This window comes from Anguilla anguilla, chromosome 15 (assembly GCF_013347855.1).
Source record: "Anguilla anguilla isolate fAngAng1 chromosome 15, fAngAng1.pri, whole genome shotgun sequence".
NCBI classification, from domain to species: Eukaryota; Metazoa; Chordata; class Actinopteri; order Anguilliformes; family Anguillidae; genus Anguilla; species Anguilla anguilla.
The window spans coordinates 13,561,451-13,589,117 of record NC_049215.1 but is presented as its reverse complement, the minus strand read 5'-3'; the positions used below and the strand labels follow the sequence as shown (position 1 = coordinate 13,589,117).

The 27,667-nt window shown below is 47.4% G+C and overlaps 1 protein-coding gene across 2 annotated transcripts; it reads right to left on the bottom strand.

Moving 5' to 3' along the window:
* Positions 1-178: 178 nt before the first annotated feature.
* On the bottom strand, positions 179-27,240 carry sugt1 (SGT1 homolog, MIS12 kinetochore complex assembly cochaperone). 2 transcript variants are annotated; one of them, XM_035393946.1, is made up of 13 exons: positions 27,069-27,240; positions 26,905-26,953; positions 25,935-26,025; positions 24,784-24,853; positions 22,405-22,475; positions 22,266-22,319; positions 15,449-15,477; positions 12,806-12,828; positions 12,409-12,505; positions 10,394-10,501; positions 5,182-5,272; positions 3,306-3,478; positions 179-746 (listed from the first exon to the last, which is right to left on the bottom strand). In XM_035393946.1, exons 1-13 carry the CDS (start codon positions 27,080-27,082, stop codon positions 645-647), a joined length of 972 nt encoding a protein of 323 aa, XP_035249837.1. In that variant the 5' UTR covers positions 27,083-27,240; the 3' UTR covers positions 179-644. The 2 variants fall into 2 exon arrangements, with proteins under 2 accessions (XP_035249837.1, XP_035249839.1); XM_035393948.1 differs by having other exon boundaries at positions 12,806-12,825.
* Positions 27,241-27,667: the final 427 nt, after the last annotated feature.

The following is a 27,667-nucleotide window of genomic DNA, read 5'->3' as shown; positions in this document are numbered from 1 at the left end:
AATACGTGTGCTAATACGAGCACTAATATGAGTGCTAATACGAGTGCTAATACGAGTGCTAATACGAGCGCTAATACGAGCGCTAATACGAGCGCTAATACGAGCGCTAATACGAGCGCTAATACGAGCGCTAATACGAGCGCTCTCCCAGGCCTCCGAGAAACAAAACAAAGAAGCTCAAGGTAGCCCAGACATTCAGTCGAAGGAAATTTTAATTTACATTCTGTTTTAATAGATTTTTAAGAAAGACTTAACCCTTTGCGCACACACACACAACACAGATGACTGAAAATGCCCCGTTAGCGCATGTCATTTCTGACCAAAAAATAAAGTGAGAAAAATATTTTTCAAATGTTTTGACGTGTTCCTGTTGGGATTTTTTTACAAAAGGTGTGCAAATAAAAGAAGGTTAACTTTCTTCACGGTTATACATCTGTTTAAATTTACAAATAAATTCATTTAGAAATTGGCCCGGAGTGGTATTCCGCCCTTTCTTGCTCGTGCAGACATCCACACGCAGGCTGCGGCAGAATCATGCTGAGGGGTATGTGGTATGCGTTCTAAAGCAAACAGGCTGTGGGAGGATGCGGATGGATACGGAGGGGCACGCTAAGGCCTCCGGGGTCGCGCCGCGACCCGCCGGCTCAGAACTTCTTCCACTCGCCGTCGTCCGGAGGGCTCACGTCCACTTTCCTCTTGCCCACGTCCATCCAGTTTGTGCTCAGCACCGTCCCGCCCGACTCCATCTGCAAGGGCACAGACAACCAGCCATCGAGCAGCCGCCAAACCTTCTGCCAACAGCCCATCACCCGCTCCACCCCGCCGTCTGTCGGCCGTCCGTCAAGCACCCGCCATCTGACTGCTGACGTCTGTCAACCACCAGCCATCAGTCCACCATCCAGTTAGCACACGGACGTGAGAGACCCAGAACGCCCTTAGTTGCAGCATCATGTCCCAAATCTGCTCACTTGTAATTTTCAGATAATCCCTGAGGACTCACTTGTCCTGTGAGCTAGTTTGGTAGGCCATAGCAGGGCTCGTTCTGTGAGCTAGTTTGGTAGGCAATTACAGGGCTCGTTCTGTGAGCTAGTTTGGTAGGCCATAGCAGGGCTCGTTCTGTGAGCTAGTTTGGTAGGCCATAGCAGGGCTCGTTCTGTGAGCTAGTTTGGTAGGCCATTACAGGGCTCGTTCTGGGAGCTAGTTTGGTAGGCCATAGCAGGGCTCGTTCTGTGTGCTAGTTTGGTAGGCCATAGCAGGGCTCGTTCTGTGAGCTAGTTTGGTAGGCCATAGCAGGGCTCGTTCTGTGAGCTAGTTTGGTAGGCCATAGCAGGGCTCGTTCTGTGAGCTAGTTTGGTAGGCCATTACAGGGCTCGTTCTGGGAGCTAGTTTGGTAGGCCATAGCAGGGCTCGTTCTGTGTGCTAGTTTGGTAGGCCATAGCAGGGCTTGTTCTGTGAGCTAGTTTGGTAGGCCATAGCAGGGCTCGTTCTGTGAGCTAGTTTGGTAGGCCATAGCAGGCCTCGTTCTGTGAGCTAGTTTGGTAGGCCATAGCAGGGCTCGTCCTGTGAGCTAGTTTGGTAGGCCATAGCAGGGCTCGTTCTGTGAGCTAGTTTGGTAGGCCATAGCAGGGCTCGTTCTGTGAGCTAGTTTGGTAGGCCATAGCAGGGCTCGTTCTGTGAGCTAGTTTGGTAGGCCATAGCAGGGCTCGTTCTGTGTGCTAGTTTGGTAGGCCATAGCAGGGCTCGTTCTGTGAGCTAGTTTGGTAGGCCATAGCAGGGCTCGTTCTGTGTGCTAGTTTGGTAGGCCATAGCAGGGCTCGTTCTGTGAGCTAGTTTGGTAGGCCATAGCAGGGCTCGTTCTGTGTGCTAGTTTGGTAGGCCATAGCAGGGCTCGTTCTGTGTGCTAGTTTGGTAGGCCATAGCAGGGCTCGTTCTGTGAGCTAGTTTGGTAGGCCATAGCAGGGCTCGTTCTGTGAGCTAGTTTGGTAGGCCATAGCAGGGCTCGTTCTGTGAGCTAGTTTGGTAGGCCATAGCAGGGCTCGTTCTGTGTGCTAGTTTGGTAGGCCATAGCAGGGCTCGTTCTGTGAGCTAGTTTGGTAGGCCATAGCAGGGCTCGTTCTGTGAGCTAGTTTGGTAGGCCATAGCAGGGCTCGTTCTGTGAGCTAGTTTGGTAGGCCATAGCAGGGCTCGTTCTGTGTGCTAGTTTGGTAGGCCATAGCAGGGCTCGTTCTGTGAGCTAGTTTGGTAGGCCATAGCAGGGCTCGTTCTGTGAGCTAGTTTGGTAGGCCATAGCAGGGCTCGTTCTGTGTGCTAGTTTGGTAGGCCATAGCAGGGCTCGTTCTGTGAGCTAGTTTGGTAGGCCATAGCAGGGCTCGTTCTGTGAGCTAGTTTGGTAGGCCATAGCAGGGCTCGTTCTGTGAGCTAGTTTGGTAGGCCATAGCAGGGCTCGTTCTGTGTGCTAGTTTGGTAGGCCATAGCAGGGCTCGTTCTGTGAGCTAGTTTCGTAGGCCATAGCAGGGCTCGTTCTGTGAGCTAGTTTGGTAGGCCATAGCAAGGCTCGTTCTGTGAGCTAGTTTGGTAGGCCATAGCAGGGCTTGTTCTGTGAGCTAGTTTGGTAGGCCATAGCAGGGCTTGTTCTGTCAGCAAGCGGTCGGTTTTCACCATGCGTTGCATGGAGCACTCAATGTTTAGCATTAAGAATGGTGCCTTTTCGCTCTGCATTAGATCAGAATATAAATACTTTGTAACCAAAGAGAGCTGCAACAACAAAGGCTGGCAAGCAGGGGGCACTACTGCGCACGTACAGCATGGCCTGTTTGGGCCCACAGCAGGGAGTCACCTGCGACTAAGTCTCAGACTCCCCTTACCCCACTGGGGTCTACAGAGCCTACTCAGAATGTAAACATCTTTTTCAGACAGCTCTAATACCCAAAAAAAGCCCAGTGTGGATGCAGGTTTTTTTTGGTACTAGCTCAAAATTAAAGCAGCTCTGCACATTCAAATCAAGATCCTGATTGAGGACTGTGATTCGTTCAGCATAATCAGCTGTCGTAGAGCTGGGCTAGAACAAAAGCTGCACACACGCTGGCCCTTTCTGAATAAGACTGGACCCCCCAGCAGCCATCTCTCTCGTAGCGTGCATTTCAAACTCCGGAGGAGGAAAGATAAAAAAATGAGCACAGCAGCAGCGGCCTGTGTGTAGCAGACTGGCTGCAAGTCAGCGTCCGGGCTGCAGGAAGCAGGGGAAACGAACCGCGGGGCGCTACCACAACACACCCCCCCCCCACTGCCCGTCTCCCCTCACTTACAAAGGACTTGTTCATGGCGCGCTTGACTTCGTCCGAGCCGTCCGAGTAGATCTGCTGGAACAGCTTGTTGAGCGCTGCGTCCCCCTCCAGCTTCTCGCTCTTCTCCTCCTCCTTGATGTCGCCCACAACCTTGTCCCAGTTCCGCGTGTAATGGGAAGATGAGGGGTACTGGTCTGGAGGCAAAAAGAAACAACAAAAAAAAAAAAAAAAAACACAAAACAGTCTCGTTACTGCCCCCACCTTGTCTGTCTGTCTCTCTCTCTCTCTCTCTCTCTCTCTCCGTCCTGCGCATTCGTGTGACTGATAATGACATTTTGCATTTGGAACATTTTGAACACAAGCAGATTAAATATTAATCAAAACTATTCAAAAGAACTGATAATGAGTTTTGGAGATGTTGCTACACACTCGCTGAATCCAATTATTTCTTTCTCTTCCCCCCCCCGGAATCTGGCCTGAAGAAATACCATGCAGCCAACGGCCTTGAACACAGCATTCATCCACTACAATGCAAATTATTTTATTACTATTTTTTGTGCTGTACAAGTCTAAGTCTGAGAGTGAGAGCTCCTGTGCTGTACAAGTCTAAGTCTGAGAGTGAGAGCTCCTGTGCTGTGTGTAAGGCTAAGTCTGAGAGTGAGACCTCCTGTGCTGTGTGTAAGTCTAAGTCTGAGAGTGAGAGCTCCTGTGCTGTGTGTAAGTCTAAGTCTGAGAGTGAGAGCTCCTGTGCTGTGTGTAAGTCTAAGTCTGAGAGTGAGAGCTCCTGTGCTGTGTGTAAGTCTAAGTCTGAGAGTGAGAGCTCCTGTGCTGTGTGTAAGTCTAAGTCTGACAGTGAGGACTCCTGTGCTGTGTGTAAGTCTAAGTCTGAGAGTGAGAGCTCTTGTGCTGTGTGTAAGTCTAAATCTGAGAGTGACGGCTCCTGTACAGTGTGTAAGTCTAAGTCTGAGAGAGTGATGGCTCCTGTACAGTGTGTAAGTATAAGTCTGAGAGAGTGAGGGCTCCTGTGCTGTGTGTAAGTCTAAGTCTGAGAGTGAGAGCTCCTGTGCTGTGCAAGTCTAAGTCTGAGAGTGAGAGCTCCTGTGCTGTGTGTAAGTCTAAGTCTGAGAGTGAGGACTCCTATGCTGTGTGTAAGTCTAAGTCTGAGAGTGAGAGCTCCTGTGCTGTGTGTAAGTCTAAGTCTGAGAGTGAGGACTCCTATGCTGTGTGTAAGTCTAAGTCTGAGAGTGAGAGCTCCTGTGCTGTGTGTAAGTCTAAGTCTGAGAGTGAGGGCTCCTGTGCTGTACAAGTCTAAGTCTGAGAGTGAGAGCTCCTGTGCTGTGTGTAAGTCTAAGTCTGAGAGTGAGGGCTCCTGTGCTGTACAAGTCTAAGTCTGAGAGTGAGAGCTCCTGTGCTGTGTGTAAGTCTAAGTCTGAGAGTGAGAGCTCCTGTGCTGTGTGTAAGTCTAAGTCTGAGAGTGAGAGCTCCTGTGCTGTGTGTAAGTCTAAGTCTGAGAGTGAGGACTCCTATGCTGTGTGTAAGGCTAAGTCTGAGAGTGAGGGCTCCTGTGCTGTGTGTAAGTCTAAGTCTGAGAGAGTGAGGACTCCTGTGCTGTGTGTAAGTCTAAGTCTGAGAGTGATGGCTCCTGTACAGTGTGTAAGTCTAAGTCTGAGAGTGAGGACACCTATGCTGTGTGTAAGTCTAAGTCTGAGAGTGAGAGCTCCTGTGCTGTGCAAGTCTAAGTCTGAGAGTGATGGCTCCTGTGCTGTGTAAGTCTAAGTCTGAGAGTGAGAGCTCCTGTGCTGTGTGTAAGTCTAAGTCTGACAGTGAGGGCTCCTGTGCTGTAAGCCTTTCAGAGAGTGAGGGCTTTTGTGCTAAGGGGAGGAGGGGGGGTACTGACTTGGAGTGAAGTGCTTGACGTTGGGCAGAGTCCCCTCCCCTTCCAGCTTCTCCCACCGTAGAGCCTCAGTCTTCTTCATCTTAATCTCCACCTGCAGGCGGGCAGAACGGGACAATGCACAAAGCAGAGGTCAAAAGGTCACAGAGAGGCAGCTCTCTTTCTCAGACGGCTCACATTGCAGGTTTCTCTCTCTCTCTCGCTCACCCTTTCAGTCTGTCCCTCCCTACCTCACATACTCTCTCTAAAAGCTGTGACTGCAGCAGTGGGACGCACTGGGCCTGTGTCACCCCCCAGTGACACGCATGCGTTTTTCAGAAATGGGGTGGGAGGGAGACGCGGTTGCCACGGTAATGTGCAGATCAGAAATCACAGGGTACCAACACTGTGGCGGTTCAGAAGATAATAAAAACATGCCCCCCCCCCCCATCTCCAGCAGGAATACTTCATTTATAACTTCTCAGAGGCTCCAAACCTGCTCCCAGTGTAGTGCAGAAGTCATTGTGTTTTATGTTTTTGGGGAGGGGCCGGAGGGTTTGCGGGGGGGGGGGGGGGGGGGGGGCAGAAGTGGGACTGGGAGTAAATTTCTACAGGAGAGCTGGTCAAACTCCAAAAAAAAAACTATGAAAAAGATATGAAATTGTAAGTCTGGGTGGAATGTGTGCCCGTTCACCAGCGCAGTCCCTGGGTTAAATTACAGAGATGATTTGTCGGTCTCTCGAAACCTTACTTGGAGGTATGTTACAACAAGAATATAAATTAGAAAAAATGATATCACTCCAGTTGCCTGGTCTCCGGGCCGCGTGACTGTTGTTTATTTTATAAACACACATGTTGTTTGGGGGGTGGGCAGCTGCGTGCGCTGCACCGGCGGGCTGATGAGCCGGCCCCGAGCCTCCGCAGGCTGTACAATATTAATCTGCCTCCCGCGCGGGCACATGCACTTAAAGGGAGCTGACAGGCCTGACATATCCAGGACCCGGTGACGGCTGAGGGGACCCGGGCGCCCCGAAGCGCTGGGTTTGAGGGGGGGGGAGACCCATCTGAGGCGTGGGGGCCTGTGAGGCGCGAGGGGCGCTGCGTTCGTTTAAAAGGCCTCTGCGGGGACAGCCGTGCGCTACACGCCGCTACGGCACGGCCCCGCCCGGCCTCCAACACCGCCCTGCGCCAACACACCAGCCTCTGTTCTAATCCCCAAGACCGCTCTGTCCGGATTACACTTCATCCTTCAGACCGGAAAAATGACGTGAGAGAATTCATCGGGCTTTGAAAATTCCAATCAATTAAAAAAGACTGCACACACATTTACTGCACTAATCATGACAAAATGATGCCTGGAACCTGTCGCCCCAACACTGGTGGCCATCTTGAGCCAGGAAGCAGGATGTAAGGCAGGCACGTACAGCCGGTCCTCCCACTGCTGCCCATGCTCTGGGTGTGGCCCGGATGGGCGCTGGGGGAGAGCATTCAGGGACAAACATGGCCTGCCCCTGCCCCCTATCCTTTTACTATTAAGCCATCAGCAGGTGCTTCTAAACCAAAGGAGTTTCAGTCATTGCATTTAACATACATGGCCAGAAACCCACTACTGGAGCATGAGGTCGGTAAAGTAATCACATAGTTGTTCCCACTGTAGAGATGTGCGTTTAGGTTAGGTCATCTGTCCCGGGCTTACCACTCCTGGGTGCGGGTCACATACAGAGACGGGACAGCCAGCGGGCCAGGAGGGGCCGAGCAGAGGGACGCAGTGGGAGGGGCTGAAGGTGGGAGGAACCTTCAGTGACTGGCGGCTGGCAGAACTCTTGGGTAAGGACGTTACTGCAGGCTCCAAGGTTACAATCCAATTATCCAGCAGCAGTAGACGTGTCATTACATTAACGGCAGGACCGCATAAGAACAAGTCAACACCAGGCTGATCCTTTTTACATTTTTTTCATTGAATCAAGTGAAGGAATTATTACACCTTTTTATTAAGACATTAAAAAAGCTGTGTTTCCTTGGCTGACCGTCCTTTTCAGGTTGTCATTTGTTAGGACCAGGTTGTAACATCGTTCAGAAAGTACCCAAAGATTAAAATCAAAATAATTCTAAACAAAAGTCTTTTTAGACCCTAATATATGATAAATACCAACAAGCCTAATACCCTTGATGCCACTGTACCTTACGTTAGGGCAAAATAGGGAAAATGACCAATATTAGAGGATAGGACACAGCTCAGAGCAGACCAGATGCTATCCTCACTCCTCTCACACACACCCTCACACACACACTCACACACGTCAACAGCAGCATTTCAAAGGTCTGCGTTTGTCAGGACTGACACTCTAAAAAGAAGTCATGGCATGCTACTTCTCCAGATTCCGTCTTTCACACTGAGTGATGTGGCATTTTGACATTTGGAGCTGTCTGTTGGTTGAAACCCCCCACCCCCACCCTCACCCTCAATTATATGAACAAGAAGATGGGCAGAAAAGAACAAGAAATAAAGGTGTGAAATCTTTTTTTTTTTTTAAATGCGAGGTGAGAAGTAAGGTTGCGTCTCTCAGAAGAGTGGGAGGCTTTGCCTCCTGTACAGAAGTGCATTAGAGCCGAATGAGCCCAGCCCCAGCCACTCCAAGTGCTGCTCTGGGGACCCGCAGGGCACTGTGCTAAAAACAACTTTTATTCCCCCCCCCCCTCCTCCAAGTGAAACGCATCCCTGTTGAAGGCTCCCCTGAAGGGGCGCTGGAAGGAGCGGGGGGCTGGGGGGCTGGATGGAGCGGAGGGGGGGGGGGGGGGGGGGGTTGAGGGCTGGATGGAGCGGAGGGGGAGGCGCAGGGAGGCGAGGCCTCAGCCTGGGAGACTGAACGGGCTTTGTGTGGGCCTCTCCTCCAGGGCCAGCTTTACCCTGGGAGCCCGGCGGCCCACCGAACAAGCGGGGCTTTGTGAGGAGCGACCCCCGCTGGCCCGGCCGGGGCTGGGGGGCCTGCAGGAGGCAGGGAGGCGCGGGGGAGGGCGTGTCCCACACACGCCTTTACACACTACCTGGTACACTCCCCCAACACACACACACATACTGACACACCCTCTCCCTCTATACCACATGCTGGTACACTGCCTCAACACACCACACTTAAGACCTAAACACCAACGAATACCAATGCCTCTCCCATGCGCATCAGCAAGCTCTCAGCAGCACACCCTCGACTGCCAGGTGCAGTACCGTGTGCTACAGGGAGTGGCAGTAGTTACACTATGATGATTGGTCCTGTGCGTTTGTGTTGAGCTGCATTGCCCTTTAGACACAGATCACTTCCTCTTTCTCTCAGCCAATCAGGGCAGCACTGCACAAGCACACACAAATGCATGTGTGAGTGTGTGTGTGTGTGCATGTGTGTGTGTGTGTGTGTGTGTGCGTCTGGCTGATCTGCACAGGTATGCACTGGCAGGACTAAGCACAGGAGAAACTGCACTGGACTGGGGGCAGGTAAACACCAGGACTGGAGCCCAAACTGTGCTGCTCAGGTGGGGACGGGACACTGCCCTTCCCCTGCTGTAGCACTGCTGCTGCTCTTCAGATCAATCACTTATCTGATGTGAGGTCTTCTGACACAATCTTCATCTACAGCTGCTGACTGTACACACATCCTTGGTGGAAATGTTTTACCGTGGTCCCACAGGGGAGTGAACCAGCACTTCAGATTATGAATCTAGAATAACTGCCTGGACCAAAATCGATGACACACACCAGTCCTTGAGGACTGGAGTGAAGCAGCCCTGGTTCAGTTTATGTGCCCCCCCCAAAGAAGACTGCTCCACCAAGCAACCCCCCCCAGACAGCATGATGGTATCTGCCGCGGTCTACCCTTCAACCTCCAAACGCCCGGAGAACTAACGGGGGGAACCTTTAAAAAGCGCTCATTAGCTTTCTTTTCTGCAAGAGAGCACACAAACTCCTTCCCCGCCGCCTCCGCCTCCAACACAACTCCATCCCAGCGGAAGCGCCCCCTCCCCAGCAGCGCGCGGGGTTACGCCACACAGATTAAATGCTTTTTAATACCATGCTTGAGTGACCCCCTCGCTGCTCAGCTCAGCGGCCTCCCCCCCCTTCTCTCTCTCCCTCTCTCTCTCTCTGATGTGAGCAGCCCCAGGCAGTGAGCGAGCGAGCTCCCCTCTCTCCCCCCCTCTCCCTCCTTCTCTCTCCCTCCCTCCCTCCTGCTCAACATGCAGGACCCAAACGCCCGGCTAATTAGCCGCTCGCTAGTTCCACTGCCTGGGCCTGCCCTCGTCATTCCCAATCACTTACACTGCAAATTGCTAGTAAACATTCTGCCGCGTCTAACTCCGCTTAACGATAAATACATTTGTTTTTCCGAATGGCGGGCGACGCTCTTTTGTGTACAGTCACACGCCGCCTCATTCCGGTCAGACTCGCCAGCTGGAATTCAACCCCTGCGACGGGGTAGGAGCTTGGACCCCAGCGCTCTGTGGCGTCTAATCAGAGTGAAGAGTGAAGTGTTGAAGTAAAGGCGTGCGTGCTCAGCTTGGTTTGCAGGATTCTGGGTACATCACATTGGTTTGGCAGGCATTCTTATTCAGAGCAGCTTACAACACAGAAGTAACATAGGCGCATTCATCCGATTACTATGAGCAACAGAGCCTTCCCAGACTAGAGGGTAAAAATGCTACATCACTAAAGCACTAGTGCAAGGTCACTATACAGCACAGTGCTAAATCTGAACTCATACAGACTACATCCATGACAAGCCCAAAGATTAAAAAACAAAATCACAAAATGTAACCTAAAACCATAAAGTCACCATAATCTTAACAGGGCTCTACAGTGCTCCCATTTTAGGAGCACTTGCCCCTGAAAACAGAAGTGTGCGAGTGCTAACTGGAAAATGATTTAGGAGCACATCTACTAATTGGGATGCATTAGAGCGCTGCTAAATTTTTTTAACAAAAAACGTGAGCGTAGAGCCCTGCTCAATGAGTACATAAGGTGGGAGGGCACGGGAGAGTAAATAACGACAGAGTCTGAAAAGGTGGGTCTTCAGTCCGCTGGAAAACGGCCAATATGTCTGCTGTCCTCACCCCTTCGGGAAGATGCTTCCAGCATTAGGGGGCAGTACAGACAAGCAATCTGGGGGAGGAGCTAAGCACGGGGGTAGGGGCGGGGCTGCAGGGGTTTAAGGGCTTTGTGATGAGCAGTGAGGTCAGGGTGTGCACTCACCTTGGTGGAAAGGACTTTGAAAGTGCTCTGCTGGGGAGCCACGGGGTGCAGGAGGGGGATCTTCAGATGCCAGTCTTCTCCCGACGGCAGCTTCAGCACGGCTGTCAGCTGAGGAGAGGAAACCAGACTGATCCTGGAACAGCCCTAATGCTCTCACAGTGATGCTGGAACAGCCCTAATGCTCTCTGACTGATCCTGGATCAGCCCTAATGCTCTCAGGCTGATCCTGGAACAGCCCTAATGCTCTCACAGTGATGCTGGAACAGCCCTGATGCTCTCAGAATGATGGTGGAACAGCCCTGATGCTCTCTGACTGATCCTGGACCAGCCCTAATGCTCTCAGACTGATCCTGGACCAGCCCTAATGCTCTCAGACTGATCCTGGACCAGCCCTAATGCTGTCAGACTGATCCTGGACCAGCCCTGATGCTCTCAGACTGATCCTGGATCAGCCCTAATGCTCTCAGACTGATCCAGGAACAGCCTTAATGCTCTCAGACTGATCCTGGACCAGCCCTAATGCTCTCAGACTGATCCAGGAACAGCCTTAATGCTCTCAGACTGATCCTGGAACAGCCCTAATGCTCTCACAGTGAAGGGGTCTGAGTGGGATCCCAACAGCACTAACTGATCCTGGTACAGGGATCCCATTTTCACACTAAAGTCATATACTGTGTCATGAAAAACTATTTTCCCCCTTCCTGATTTCCTCTATTACTGCATTTTTGTCACCTTGAATGTCCGGCCATCTGCCTGTGAGCTGAAGCTGGAGCATAATTGGGTTACGCAGCAAGACAATGATCCAAAATACAGAAGCAAACCACAGTGGCTTAGCCAAAGTCCTCACTTGAACCCAAAAGAGATGCTGTGGCAGGACCCTAAACTCAGTTCACGTTTGGAAACTGACCGATTTGTCTGAATTAAAGCAGTTCCGCAAAGAAGAGTGGGCTAAAATTCCCCCACAGCAATATGAAAGACTGATATCAAATTATAGGGAGCGTTTGGTTGCAACCAAACCAAACTGCAAAAGTTTAAGGGGACAATAACTTTTGATAACTCTGATGCTTGATTAATTTTTTCATTCATTTTTACATGGATTTGGTGTTTACTCAGGTTCCCTTTGTCTAATATTACATGTGACAAATATGCAATAATAGAGGAAATCAGAAAGGGAGCAAACACTTTCTCACAGCACTGTGAGCTGGAGGCCTGTAAAACTAGTGATGTGACAGAATGAGCAGACAGACAGGAAACAGCAGACTAAGAGCACTTTAGCGAGGGCAGGAGCTCCCGGGGGGGGGACAGGAAGTCTCCCCCCTCCCTCCCGCAGCACCACCGAGTCTCAGGGAGTCTCTACTTCTTGCCAACGGGCATCAGCCCCGCCCAGCGGCACCACCACAGCACATAACTGGCATGTGGACAGCGATTTGAGCCAGACTCAAGACTGAAAACCCCTCCAGGCAGATTCCCCAGATAGTTCAATTAATATTTTATCTCATTTCCATCTAATTTGCACCAACTTATTATACAGAACTGAAAATTTTAATTAATTTACAAAACAGATCAAACACCGTTTCGCACACTTTGATTTTTTTGGGGAGTTTTTCCTCCCTGTAATGTGCCAGATTCTGTGGTCCTGGTGCGTGCGGGTCTTTTATCTCTCGCCGCGTTACCGCGCGCGGGTTATCGCGGCCCTTCACAAGACCGGGGAGAAATTAGTGCCCGTCAGGGTGCATGAGGAGCGTGACGGTTTAAAAGGCGGACTTTTACCTGGCGCCCTGCTGCTAAATCCCTCTCACACCGTTTAATTACTGCCAGCCTGCCTGGGGACTGAGCACCCAGAGACAGCGCATCTGTGGGGCTGCGTTTGATCAGAGATTATACAGAGAGAGGGGGGGGAGACAGGGGAGACAGGGGAGACGGAGAGAGAGGGGAGAGAGAGTGAGAGAGAGGGGGAGAGTGGAGAGAGGGGGAGAGAGAGGAAGAGAGGGGAGAGAAGGTCTGGCACGACAAACCTCTTTTTCTTCAAACTTGACACTGACTTCCTCCTTCTTCACGTTCTTCACCATCACCGTGACGATGACATGGGATTCTGTTTGGTACCAGTCGTGCCTGAAACCAAGGAATCAGAGCACTTAGGCCTCCTGGTGTCAGTCTGGATGAAAACCGCAAATCACCATTTTAGAGATCGAACCGTTTGTCAGCCATGTCCCCTGAGTGCAATAAGCAGCAGCAGACTGAGGAGCACAAGCTACACCAAGAGACTACAGCTCAAACAAAAAGACAAAAAATATAACGGTTTCTGTGCATACTGTGCATCTGTGTTTATACATCTACACACACACACACACACACACAGACGCACAAACGCAACACATACTGGACCATTATCCACCATTAGGTGGTACTTACTTTACTTGTGGCGCTGTCTCCTGCTGGAAGAATTGGGAACAAATTAGACATCAGGAGGTTTAAAATTTTTGTTAAATATATTTAACCTACTATAAAAAATCTAGAATAATCTATTAGGAACTTCTGGGATGCAAAGGGACAGATCAAATTCAGTTTTAGTATGTTTTTTTTTTACATTGGCCCAGACAGTTTTTGTGCGAAATGAAGGATCTTTTTCAAACAGAAGATTCACACGACTTGCCAGCTTCACAATGCCTGGTATGGGCGCATCTATGAGTTTGTGTTTAAAGCAAGGAAGTACACTTTCAAGTAACTCAGAAGCAGCTCGTACAGTGGCGTTGTGTCTCCAGAGGCTGTACGTGTGTATATTACCTGATTTTTATTTTTTACATTCCCACTTCATTTAATGGGGTGCCTGCGGTTGCACCCGGTACGGTGTTCCTGCGGCTCGCGTCTGTGCGAGCCTGACTCTCCAGCTGTGGTGTGACGAGCATTCTCGCCTGTACCCCCCCCCCCCGAATCAATAGCCCACTGTCCCTTTCTGATATACTGCTATACAATTGGGCATTCCAAACCCAGAGAAAAAGGGGGGGTTGCAAATCAAATGCCATTTAATCTCATCTCCGGTTGAAAGCATTTCTTATGACACGCGCAGCCGGACCCCGCTGTGCCTGTGGAAAGAAGTGCCACTGCGTCCTGCATCAACAGCACTACACCAGACAGAAGCACCTCCAAGCAGCAACTGATACACACAGGACTGGCACAATGGTTCCTGCTCGTCCAATTCCAACCGGCGGGGAAAAACACTTCACCTCCACCAGCTACGTTTAGACAACCCAGATATATTTAAAACGAGGCTTGCTGTTCCTAAAAAGATGTCAGCTGACCTTCCCTCTTCGACCTCTCATCTTCCATCTGTTGCAAATCCTAATCCATAAATTCAGGCTTCGATAAATTACATTAGGTTATCAAGCTGCGACTAGTCAAACATAATCATAGCTTTCATCTCAGTTTGTACGTAGCTAGGCTAATGGTAGCAGTGCCAGAATATGTATATAAGTATGAACAAATGTGAAGAAATTAAGGTGCTCATAGGCATAGCCTCTGTAAACTTAACATCACTGTACAAACTGCTCTGGAGATACCTGCAGCTTATTTTCTGTTATAAAACCATGAACCTGTCAATGCCCCTATCCTAGCCATTCTAAAGCAGACAGGTTGTTGGAAAATTCAGCATCTAAAATGGCCGTCATCACACACAAAAATTGTCTAAGCCAATTGAAAGCATGCATCACATCTGAAATAATATAATATAACACTGTAGAAAGTGAACTGTCCCTTTAATTTGGGGGGTGCAAGTTTGTCTGCTGCTTTCAGAGGCTCTCATAGCAATGTTCAGCAGTAAAACAGCACCACCATGTGGTGTAACATTGTCACTTACACTCTGGTACAACTTCATTCAAAGGAGAATGCCAAAAATTTGAGGGAAAAAACATTTTTTTTTTTTTTTTGTTCAAACCTCGTACATGTTCCAGGTTCATGTTAAAACACTATTTTCTCCACTGTAAAGTCCCAGTTTTTCTGTTTTGCTTTGTTTTTTGTTTATGACAGTGACAATCTGATCACAAGTATAAAAGCAGGGTTTCTGTTTCTACACGAACAGGGGAAACTAACATCGGGACTAAGTGGTCATGGATTTACCTTAAATCAGTCAATAAACAAGACAGACCCTCGAATGCCATAAGGATCCCAGCAGCCCTCCCAGGACACGCCCGTCATCATTTCGATTCCCAGAATGCACTGCGGCCACCATGACCGCGCTGCTTTTCGGTGGCATGAGGACACGCTGGCAGCGGCCCGCTTCCTGCCGCGTCTCTCCTCAGTGCCGCGTAGCTTTAATGCGCTTACGCGCAGGCAGCCGCTAACCGCTGCTAGGCTCCGTGGCGCAGACAGAAAGCCGTCTCGCTGCCGGGCGGAGTAACGGGCCCAGGTCACGCACGCGAGGGCTGCCACTCAACGCTGATTTACTCACCCTGACTTCTCCATCCATTTTTATGGATAAACGCCTCATCTTCAATTCTGATGTGATTGTCAGGGCTACTTTGAGCTATAGGAATGTTTTTTTGGGAGGTAAACGCGCACTGACGCACATTGCTTTCCAAATGGTTTGCATCTAACAAGGCACACATTTCACTCTCAAGTGCCCGGTGACTCAGAGTAATGTACTGAACAGTGAGCTGTCCAATTAGCACTAATAGCCTACAGATATAGCTCAAGAGTAAGCAAGGAACGGATGCATTTCGCTCACTTAAATTTGAATTTCATTTACACCATCCAAGCACAGAGGAATATTTGACCACGCGTGCCATGGCTTCACCCTGAATTCCTACACTGAAAATATTTTCTTTGACGTTTCGAGGACTGTGAGAACGGAGACTGCCCTGGTCCAGATGTTGACAGGACTGATGAAGGCCAAATCAGTCAGCATCTACACAGCCAGGACCCCGATATAAAATTGCTTTTGGCTGACTTTGATAAGACATGAAAGTCATGCCCTGTCCCTTACACAACACCCCAAACACAAAAGAAATTTAGAAATATGAATGAAACAGAAAATCATAATAAAAGAGCAAGCATGCTCACCATGTGCGATGTTCCATTGTGGCTCCCCACTGTGGAAACAAAACGATTAACAACATAAGGGCATGGACACAAAATCATCTCAACACTGAGCTAAGGGCATCGCTGCAGCATTTATAGCACAACAAGCAAGTTACCACATTCTACATTAAAAAATAAAATGCTTTGGCCCACCGAACACAACTAAGTCTTCACAAATTAGTCTATAAAAGAGGCTATTGAGGACCGTATTGAATGTGAACAGAGAATATCATGTTGAATGTGACTACTGAATGCTCAATGGCTCTACATGAAGGCAGCAGCCAATAAGAGAACAGGCTTTTACAGGGGTACACAGGGGTCACACTATCCCATGGAATGCTGTGTCTTCGGAATGCAGAAAATTTGAAAAGCTGCCTTGAAAAGATTCTTCAAAACAGGTGTACTGCATGACACAATTAAGCGATTAACGTCCTATCATGCTCTGTGACATCTATTAAAACTCTGAGCAAGCCCAGACGACCTTGATTTTGGATCAAAATAGCAAGAGGAAAATATACAAGTGACTCTGAAAAACGGTTCATTATTGGGGCACGGATGGCAGGAGCTTCAGTCACAAAGACTGCTCAACTGGCTTGTGTGTCAATAGGGACAGTGATTAAAGTGACATCTGCATTTAGATCTTGGGGAAAAACATCAGTAAATAGCATCGAAAATTGTGGTCAAAAGTGAACATTCGATAACTGTGATGCTCGTGCATTAGCGTGATATGTAAAGAAAAACAGAAGAGCAACTCTTCAGGTGACTGAGAAGGTCAATGAAGGACGTGATCAGACTGTCAGCAAGAACAGTCTGTCAATATCCCAATGGATAGGGATATTATAGTACGGCTGCAGTGCATAAACCCCTCATTACAAAGACGAATGCACATTTGAGAATTCAGAGGTGCAAAAGCATAGGCACTGGTCAACAGACATGTGGAAAAAAGTGATATGTTGAGATGAGTTATACTTCACCATATTCTCGACCAGTGGGCGAGTGCATGTGTGGTGTACACTGAGAGAATGGTACAGGCCTCAACGTTTAACCCCTACAGTGAGGGGGTCCAGTGGCTCTATTATCCTGTGGGGGGAATTTTCCTGTCATGGTTTGGGTCAACTTGTTCCCTTAGAGGGAAGGGTCACCGCAAATCAATACAAAGTTATTTCGAGTGACCACCTCTATCCTATGATTAAATATTTCTATCCAGATGGGAGTGGTCTCTTCCAGGATGGCAAAGAATGCTGCCTAACATGTCAACCCAACTGAACACCTACGGGACATTTTGGACTGACATGTTAGGCAGCACTCTTTGCCACCATCATCAAAACACCAAATGAGGGAATATCTTATGGAAGAATGGTGTTCAGTGGTGTGTGTTTGTTTTTCCTTTAATTTGTCACCCATCTGTATGTGGTCCGTAATTTAACGCTGACACCACTAACAGCTGGATTAGGGGTAAGAAATGATAGAAATAATGTTTTGGCATTCTGATCAAAACAAATTTTTTGCGACACTGGCTAATAATATTTAAAAAACCCAAGGAGCGATTACTGTTCTAATTAAATCATGAGTAATCTAGCCAGAGCGTGACATTTAGTTTTCGACTTTACATTCAAATGAAGTGCTTTCCCTGAATCTCGCAATGCTATCAACAGCTGTGTAAATGTTATGATCAATAAGCAACACAAATGTCAGATACCGAAAGATGATTGGCTCATAGGGTGGTGCAAGCCTGAGGTCATTGGCCGTTGTAATCTTTAAAAAAAAAAATATATTTAAATGGAAAAAAAGACCTTAAAATATCTGCATTTATTTAATGCAATGCATTTTGGCTCTTTTTCCGTGTAAAAAAAGAACCGAATAATCCTGAACATGCTAAAAATCACTTGCTTACCCCATACTCACAGCTCTGAGCCAAAAAACCAACCGGTTCTGACAGTTATAGGGTCACATTTATTCAAACAAGCAAGCACCATGTTGGGCACTCATATCTGAAGCTAATAAAGCATTTCCATATCTGTTGCTTACCTGCCTGAAAGCCACACAGACAAGGACTGAATAACCTTGTTCTCCATCATACATTTTCCAGACGCCAAGCATTCTGAACCCAGCTATTTCTCTGACAGAGCTGCCCCCTGCTGGCCGTGCACCAGTAGCACCATTTATTTCACTAACAGAGTGGAGACACTTTGCATATGTGACAGAAAACGCTTCAGGACCAGGCACAAAACCCCAAGCAGCTACCAATTACACACCCCAATATTTCATAAAGATCCAAACAGGGAAAACAAAACAAAAGGATCTGTGAACTTCATTTTTATGTAAATCTAGGAGTGTGAACGGAGTGATGAATATGCATTTGGACAGGAGCTCCCCAATAGCGGGTCTGAACCCAGCGGGAGTGATGGTGGGAGGGATGAGATGCATCACCCCACTAGCTACAGTGCACATGCGGCAGTACTGCATCATTATTATTAAATTCCATATTTGAGCATATCCTCCCGGGAATTCATTTCTGTCCCGTTGGGGACATGAGTCTCTGGTCTTAACGTCAAGAACCGTAAACTCCACTGAGCTGAAACCTACACTACAAGGAACAATCAATAAAGATAAAACATATTTCCAAAAGTATTTTCACAGAAACATGTTTTTGTCATCTGAGACTTTTATGTATAATGCCAAAAAATGTAAATACTTAAAAATATTAAGGATAATACAAGCGAAACTGGGGACATACAACATGAATTTTCTGTGTCTCATTCACAAGTGGGTTGATGAATGGGAACCCCTTTTCTAAAACTCAAAATTCAAGACCTAAATGAGATTTAACCTGGCCACTGAGGAAATGGGGGACTTCTGACTGCTTAAAATGCTGCCCCACACTACTAATTACCAACATGCCAGCCCACAGAATAAAACAACTAATCAGCATCACAGCCAGACCTGGGCCAAACACACACTTCAAATAATTCAACTCTTTAAATTCCAGTAAAATCTGAAAACAATCCTGCAGGTTAATGAGAATTTAACAAAACGTTCCTTTCCCAAAAATAACAACCACATAGAAGAAATTTCCTGCAAATACTCCAGAAAACACTTTTTAAAAAAAAATGATTATTGAACAGTACGATTAATTTTTTTAGACTGGTGTTTAAAAGGGTTAATGGATGATTTACCAACCGTGCAAACTGAAATTCTCTTCGTGTGTGAATTCAGTTAAACTACATTAAAGGGCTAACTGTACAGGAGCAACTTTTCCACCAAAGTCCCTCTGGACAAGAGACAGAGCGTGAATCAGGGGAATGCATTCCTACGCCTGCCTGCCTGCCAGCCTGGGTAAATCTAAACAGCCCGAGTCTGCAGGAAAACATAAATAATGTAGCATGTTAAAGACATCAATGATTTTTAGCAGCTAGCTGTTAGGTCTCATACATTATTAAATATTTTCAAAACAGGAACATGGCCAGCATGAGACCAAAATATTTACCAAGTATAAAGCAGGAGGAAAAAAATTAATTATATACACGCACAAAAATATTAATACATACGTAAATTTATGCATAACCAGTTTTGATCCACGCTGCGGTGTCACCTAGCGTTGGGAAACCCCTGATGGGGGCTCGAGTAACAGCCAATCGGATTTCCCGAGCAGACGCTAATATTTTTAACTGCATCAAAGGGATGCAAATGCTGTGAGCAGGCAGCACGTTCTACATGTGGGTGCCTGTTTTTGCCCGGGGGGTGCTGCGCTCGCTGCCAGTTAACCAGAGCAGCTGGAGCTGTGGGTATACGCTAGTGCCAACACAGGACGCAGGGCGGGGTTAGCGCATTCATTACATACTGGCTAGGTTATTCAGAAGAGCGCCACCTGGCGATGAGATTTTCAGTCACCTGTCGTGTCCTTCACTGTGTTGTAGTAATTCATCAACAGTAAGTAAAATAAGGACAGAACTTAAGGTAATAAGGGACAAGGGGGCACTTTCAGCTCAAATGCATGACGTCCCAGCAATAATGGAACTGTTGGCAATGTCAGGCGGAGCCAAGAGAGCACCTTAGCTGTGTGTTAGAGCCCTGAATCCCAAACAGCTTCCAGTGGCAGTAAGTCAGGAGATACATTCCAAAAACAACTTTCAGTATTTAAGACACATTCTGTAAACCACAGGGGTCAGAATCCAGTCCTGGACGGCAGCAGTATCTGCTGGCTTATAGTGCATTCAAGCTGCTCACTGGCTGAAACACACTCAAGGCTTGAAAGAAACCCACAAATACCTGCAGACACTGTGGGCCTCCAGGATTTGAGTTGGACAGCCCTGCCGTAGACGTTCACTCCAGTGAGGTTAAAGACTGCACTAGTTACATTTACTAAAACATCTGAATTGCCTAACTGAACACATGCTATGCTTCATTTTTAAGAAAGGGCCAGCCACAAAACAATGTTAAATTCATTACGTGCGTTGGGTGGGGCGGTTTGGGAGCTGTCTGGGGGAACGTCCCGGCCCACCCTTCCCTCGGCGTGCGTGGGTGTCTCTGAGGCTGCCGTGCCAGCTCTGTCATCTCCTGGCGCGCGGCTCGTACCGCCGGGCCACAGTCCCGAGGCGCGGGGCGTCTGCAGGCTGCCGGCGGCCAGCGGGTTTGTCTAACGGAGCGCGCGTCACGGCTAAGAGACGCGCAGACGACGGCGGTATAGCGGGTCTGTCTAACGCAGCGCGCGCCACGGCTAAGAGGAGACGCGCAGACGATGGCGGTATAGCGGGTCTGTCTAACGCAGCGCGCGCCACGGCTAAGAGGAGACGCGCAGACGATGGCGGTAAAGCGGGTCTGTCTAACGCAGCGCGCGTCACGGCTAAGAGGAGACGCGCAGACGACGGCGGATCGTACCTGCGTCTCCGTGCGCGTCACTGTCGTGTCTAACGCCCGCCTCCTTCCAGGAGTCCACAGCTCCTTCTGCCACAGCCAGGCAGGGCTGAGCGACTCCTTTCTGTATTCCCCGCATTGTTTTAACCTAAGATTTTCTGCTTCCCCCACTTCCATTTCTCATATGCCCTCTCCAAAATTCACTCCCACAAACATCCATGAACAAACATGCTATACGCTCCGACGCTAGCACACATGCTTCATCGTCAGCGGGTTCTCACATCGGTTTGACGCTCAGCCGAGCTGTTCGCTGACTAATGTTTTCACCTTCACTTTGGAGCCTCAGCAGCCCGTATAAATGTACCCACACAACAGTGTCTTATGAATGAAACATGCACGCCATGTTTATTTAATAACGGTGTTTTGGGGGCGTTTTTATTCCGGGCGTATGTTTTTGAATTGCACTTCTCTTTGTGCTTTGTGCGTATGAAAGCCCTTAAATCAGGACCGGCATCACAAGGTGGCGTGAAAAACAAAGAGGGGGCCGTGGTGAATAATACGATCAGACATTAGCCTGCAGAAATAAAACATGGACAGCACTCCAAGAATATATTGAGAAAATAACAGTGGGTACACGTATGAATTAATAATGTAGGTATTATTTGAAGTACATTATTTACATCAGGCAGCCCGAGGGCCAAATGCATTCACAGTGAGGCTACCGGCCCTTAGATTATTGAGAAGAAAAATCATTATTCAAAAAGCTGTGACTGTGTCTATATCTGTATTTGCATATTGTCAGCAGAACTCCCACTAGTGGCAGAGCAGTAAGTAAAAGCAGTGCAGGTTTTAAGACAACGTCACACGCGTTCAGAATGCATCTTATTCACAGCAGGTTTGATAAACAGCGAGTGGGAAACGGCCGCCCCTTCCACACCGTGTTTTACGAGAATCTGTTCCCCAGGAAGAGGCGGTCGAAGAATGCAGTTTATAAAACTGTTTCTTTATCACTGAAATACAGTTGGACTGCACTTATAAAGCCATCTGTGTGGGTATTATGCCGTGAACACATTTACTGAATGCGCTGTAATCTGGAACGTTCCATGCGCAGCTCCGACTCCCATCTCCGTCAGCATTTTCAACTGCCACGGCTTTAAAACACATTTAATGTATTTAAATGAGAAAAACGGGGGAAAAAAAAGAAAAAGGTAAAGAATTTAAAAGAAAGATACAAAATTGTTTGCTACAATGACCTAAATGCATTTTATTCTTGTTTTTTTCCAGTTGACGTAACTACAGAATTGTTTTTCTACTTTGTGTGAAAGATTTCACTTGGGACCAAGGGCTGCCTGTATTCTCTCTCTCACTCACTCACTCACTCACCTAAAGAGTCAATTCTCTCTTGCACTGCAGTAGTGAAATATATCAAGATCAGAAAAGATATTGTAACTCCATGCAATAAATTGGCAAATAAATTATTGCTGCTTCCAGATATTTGCAAAATATTTTTAAACACAGCAGTGATTTTTCTGGGCCATGCTATTTCTGGATTTCACTCCAACCTATGCACTTAATTATTTAATTAGACCAATAATTTTTGTGTTCTGACCTTTTAGCTAAATTTCTTGACAAACCCATTAATCAGCACTGATAGCTGTTCTTACGTTGCTTAAGAAAACACTGCACTGAGGTCTGATATAGAAGGGAACCAGCGTTGGTGTGTAGTTAATTAGCTAATTGAGCCAGGATAACTGGCGGATGCACAAACCCACACACACACAGCTGCTCCAGGAATGGAACAGCCCGGCCCTGCACTAGAGCGTACTCCATGTGTACGAGAGCAGGGGACAGTGCTCAGTGCTGATGGGTAAGGGCTGTAGCGCACGCATGGGGAGGGGGGGGGGGGGGGGGGGGTAGAGGCAGCGGGATGAAGAGCCGTACTCACACGCCATGCTCTCCTCGCAGCGCTTAATCCACACCGCGAACGCGCCGTCCGAACCTGCGAGACACAGCACAGGGAGGAGTTACGCAGCCATTTCAGCAGAGCTGCACAGAGCAGGGTCCCTGTGGCCCGGGTCTCTCACCGTCTAAAGCCTGCCCTTTCACAAAGGCCTCGCGCGACGAAGGGAAGTTGTTCAAATGGTACTCGGCAATTCTGCAAGAAAAGATGCAAATATATACATATTAAAAGAAAAACAGAGAGGGAGAGACCTGAAGCTGAGACACCGCAATGTGCGCTCAAACCCTCCCCAAAAGCAGCCGCTGTCCGTGATTCTCATTTTCCTCACTCAAACGGAGACTTGAGCCAAGGACGCAGTTAATAGACACAATCAATACACAACCATCCTTTAGAGCAGGCATCCAAATGAAGCACAGAATTATATGGGCTCCACAACAAAAGGCTGAAATCCTATCACTGTTACACATGCACACCTATGATCTGGAGGGAAATAAAGACTGAACACCTGCACTCAAATCATGGCTGGTGGGCTGCAGGCGATTCCTTGCAAATATGAAACCGTAAGTTATCAGCTGACAAGCAATTATTTGGTGAAATTGTACATACACCAGCAGAGAAAGACCCTTACCAATAGCATGTGCGCGCACACACAAAAACAAACAAACAAAACAAAACAAACAAACACACACACACACACACACACAGTCAGTGCTAAATCCCCAGTCCTGCTATCCTATAACACACTTCAGCTCTAAGATCCTATTGAGCTCGCTTACCAAAGCAATCTCATATAAACCCAACCAACTCATTCACTGGCCCATGGCATAATCAGAGCTGCTGCTGCATCTGATTGGCACCAGCAAACTGCAGCACACAGTCAGAGAGAGACCGGTGTTACATCAGTCTCCTGGGCCCTCGGAGGGGAAAGGGTGCAGAAGCATCAATGAGAAGCACGCCTTGCTGTCAGGTCAGAGCGTCCCAGGCTGGGTGGGGTGCGTGTGTGTGTGGTGGGCCTGTCACTGAGCGTGCGGTACTTGCTTTACCGTACCGAGCTCATACGTGACCCCTGCCCCGCCTCGGCCGCACACAGAGCTCTCCCGCCACCTCACGGCGGACGAGCAGAGGAGGGCGGCGGTATCAAACGCTCGTTTACCGGCCCGCCGATCGATCGGCTCAATCAGGACCACCGGTGCGTTCAGTTTCCTATAATGCGCAGTGTGAAAAGGCTCTTAAAATGCGCTTTAAATGGGACAGTGCTGACAGGCGGGAGGGTTCCCGCCCGACCGATGCTGGCGGTTAGCACACCCGCACACAGAGCCCGAGCGCTCGCTGTGGGGAGAGAGAGAGAGAGAGAGCGGGGCGATCCATTCCTCATCCTCACATATCACAGACACCGCGCTGTGCAGAAGGCATCTATCAGGCTGCATGCCCACACTCCCAATGCTGATCGCCTTTTCACACATTAAGCACAAGACACTGCAAATTGACCCGATTACTGCGGTCAGCCTTCTTCCCGCCCATCAACTTTCTTTTGCAAAGCTTGCACTTACAAGGGTCCTATAAAAGCATGCCAACCAGCGACTGTTCAATAATCCCTGTGGATTTCCATAGACAGAAAAAAACGAAAATAATCATAAAAACTCATGCAATTACACTAGTGTGCCTATGTACCTACAGTGTTTAAGTCCCCTGGTGAGCCAAACTCAAGTTTTGTTCAAATCCACTTCAAGGCAATTTCGTGGAGGCACTTAAATGCCTGCTTTCAAAAAGCTTAAATCAATTAAGAAAGTCACTGGGACAAAAATCAGCAGACAGAAGGTAGCTCTAGGACATGTTCTTGGACACCAAGGGTACCAGCACTCAAGAGACAGAAGCTTTTCACACATCTGAACGGTTGTGTGCACATACCTGAAACTTTAAAAAAAAAATTTTACTAGCTACAATAAACTATTATTTTTGAATGCGGTATAACAGAGACAGCCATAATGTAAAATATTGCAACAATAATACAGCAAGCTACACACAACACCAAAGCCCCCTTCACCAGTCAGACTCCAGAGCAGTCACACTACGTCCCAGTGAACGGTTGCTATGCGTCAGCTTGACAAAAGGACAGCAGCTGATTACAGACACAAAAGCTCTGGACTCCCACACTGCAGTTGCCCAAGGCAACCTGATACAAGAATAAGGGAACAAATGACTTGCTTGAAAGCGCAGAAATTGGTTTCAAAAGTGAGAAATTTAAGACTTGTGTACCCACACCCAACACACATGCATGCACGCACGCATAAACGCGCACACACTCACACACACATATACACGCACTCACACACAGACACGCACATGCACAAACGCAAACACACTCACACATACACACACATGCACGCACGCACGCACACGCACACATGCACGCACACACACACGCACACACACACACAGCTGCAATCCTCACACAGATGTTAACACTGGTCACAGCAGGGCCCACAGCTGCTTCAGTACTCACCCTGTCCTCATGAAGGCCAGAGCAAAACTGGGATGGAGGGCCAGGGCTTTCTGAGCATCCTCAACGGCACCTGCACACAAAACAGCCATACAGACGTCAGACTGGCATAGACACTGGCATAGACACAGTAACACAGATGCAATAAAACAAGACACGGGGTAAAGCTGTTTTGTAAACTTCAGTCAAGCAGTTAAACAAGGTGAGAGGTGTAAATGTATGTATGGGGAATTAAGACATCTCACTGCATTGTACATAAAAAAAACACCAAACTAGATACGATGTACACACAAATGTTTCAGAAGCAGGAGAAAACATCCCCATCAACAAGTAACGCATCGCTAAAAATCACTGCTATGTGCACCTGCCCAGTGTGTAAACGAATTCCGCGTGCACAGGCATGATGAACTCCACTATGCTGGCCATTCATTGCCAAACCTAAGTGCGGATGATGCAATGCTGGAGTGCTGGCTTTACTATTGAGGAGCCAGTTTAGCCCAGACCAGTACATTTTCCGTTTAGACGCTTTACCAAAAAAAGTCCTCACTAGAAACCAAAACATAGTCAAATGAGAGAACACTTTTCTATTTAAATAGTGCCAACAACCTGCTTAATCTTAACAGAGTCTTAAGGACCAGTTCATACATCCCACCAGGGTCTCTACAGTTCAGGACTCAGGGGGATATCAATCTGGGGATGCCACTATCTCCTATATAATAAAACAACCTCACATGGGGGAGCAGTCCACTGATTTCCCAGAAGGTTTTTGTGTATGAGTCAAACCCTTCTGAATGTACTGTACTACAGTCCATAAACGGCATAAAAGAACACTCTAAGCTGAGTGACATTGACAGTCCAGACCATGGCATACTTGTGACTTCTCCTCTTCTTTCTCATCATCACCCTGCCCAGAATCAGACTAGGTTATGAAGATCAGTTAATTAATTGTAATGAAACCGAGTGATCTGTACTTTTACATACTTGCATGGAAATACTGGGACAAAATTATCTTTATTACTGAGTAAGAACAAAATCACATAGACGATAATGATTCGTGCTGGGCTCAAAAAGCATGGATGACAAAAGGAAATGTTTAGCAATGTTTTAGCAATTAATCACAAGCTAAATGTAAGAGCTCTATGAAATGCACTTACTGCTGTAGTTTTTGAGTAGAATGTGAGCGTATGCACGCTGGCAGAGCCACTCCGCATTGTCCGATGTCTGCCCCAGTGCCCCGTTCAGCTCCTAGGATATAAAGCAAAACTTAGTTGGTATTGTTGTGTTTAAAAAAAACTAGAATGAATTGCAACGTAAACTAATACAATAATGAAACCGTACAAAATGCAGCGGCATAGTCCAATAAAGAGAACACGGGTTTGCCATCACATGTGACAAATTTGAGAAAGCCGTCGTGACAACAAAAACAGTAAGTTGGGCCAAGCCACTCATCTAACATTAATGATCGTCATAGAACACTGGACTTCGAGAAAGGTAACACCGAATGTACAACTATAATGCAACCAACCTACAAAGTAACGTGCGACTAGGCACTGACCCTTTTTTCAAAACTAAAAACACAGCTTCAATGACACACCTTTTTCACAAAGCCAGTATGGGATTATCTATTACACATTTACGCTGTTAGTTAGTTGCTAGCTAGTTAACTTTTAAATCGTTCCGATTACTAAATGGATAACTACAAAACACAACAGAGCTAACGGTTCGTATGTTTTTGTTGGCTGGGTAGCGAGGTAGCTGCGCCAACAGACTAGCTATGAACCTAAGCTGAAAGCTAACTAGTGCGTGGCTATTTAGCAAACATCAACTTATAGAAAGATGCAATAGTTAGCTAATCTAGCTAGATAGTTAAGTTACCAAGTTAGCAGTACTCAGTTCCCATGACTGAGACCAAGACTAGCTAATACTAAACTAGCTTGCAGCAATGAAATGAAAATGAAAATGAAACAATCACGAAACTAGCTATCGATAGCTAGTTAGCGCTAGCTAGTTCACATAGCAAGCTAATTTACTAAAACTAGATAGCTAACTGTTAGCGAAGATAGCTACCACTTAGGCAGTTAACATTTGTATCAGTCAGCAAACTTCACGTTGACAGTTGTTTACCTCAAGAGCTTTCTCAGGGTCTTCATCTATGAAGCTGTCAGGGAAACTCCTAAAAGAAAAGAAAACATGAACATAAATGAGCGATGAAGGTGAGGCTGTTCAGTAAAACTGAATGTTAACAGTTACTGTATTGAATAGTGTTTAGTTAGTCCTTGACCAGATACCTTTCGCTTGCCATGAGCAATTTCCTCAGACTCGTTCAGAAAGTTCTGGACGAAAATAACTGCTATGGCGCCTACGCTTTGGAAAGAAATTTCTCGTCGCCTGCTGTCAGCTACACTGTACCACGTTTAGCAGGCCTGTGTTGAATACAGCAGCACCATAGAGCGCATGAGTATAGTGAGTAGAACCACGCATGCCATAGATTATAATTTGTTGCAGAGTCAATTTGATTTCTGGCAGTGGTAAAACTATATTGCCACCTTGTGTTACGGAGCCGTAAAGTGAGAAAAATTAAAACCCACTGACACTACTTTTTTGTTCTAAACAGAACAAGTACTCTGATTCTGCCGTTTTGACTGTATGTCGCGTTTCGGCATAATTATTAAGCACATTGTTTAACTTTCAATAATGACATGTATAGTGATTGTCGTTACCTATTTCTTTTATATTCGTGTCCATCACTATACACAGACATGAAGGTATTATAATAAGGCCTACATCTACCAAATAAATGAGTAATTGTTTTTATGTAATTATTATTCAATTGTACATATTGATTTTACTAAATATTTTAATATATGATATATTCTTCAAAGATGTT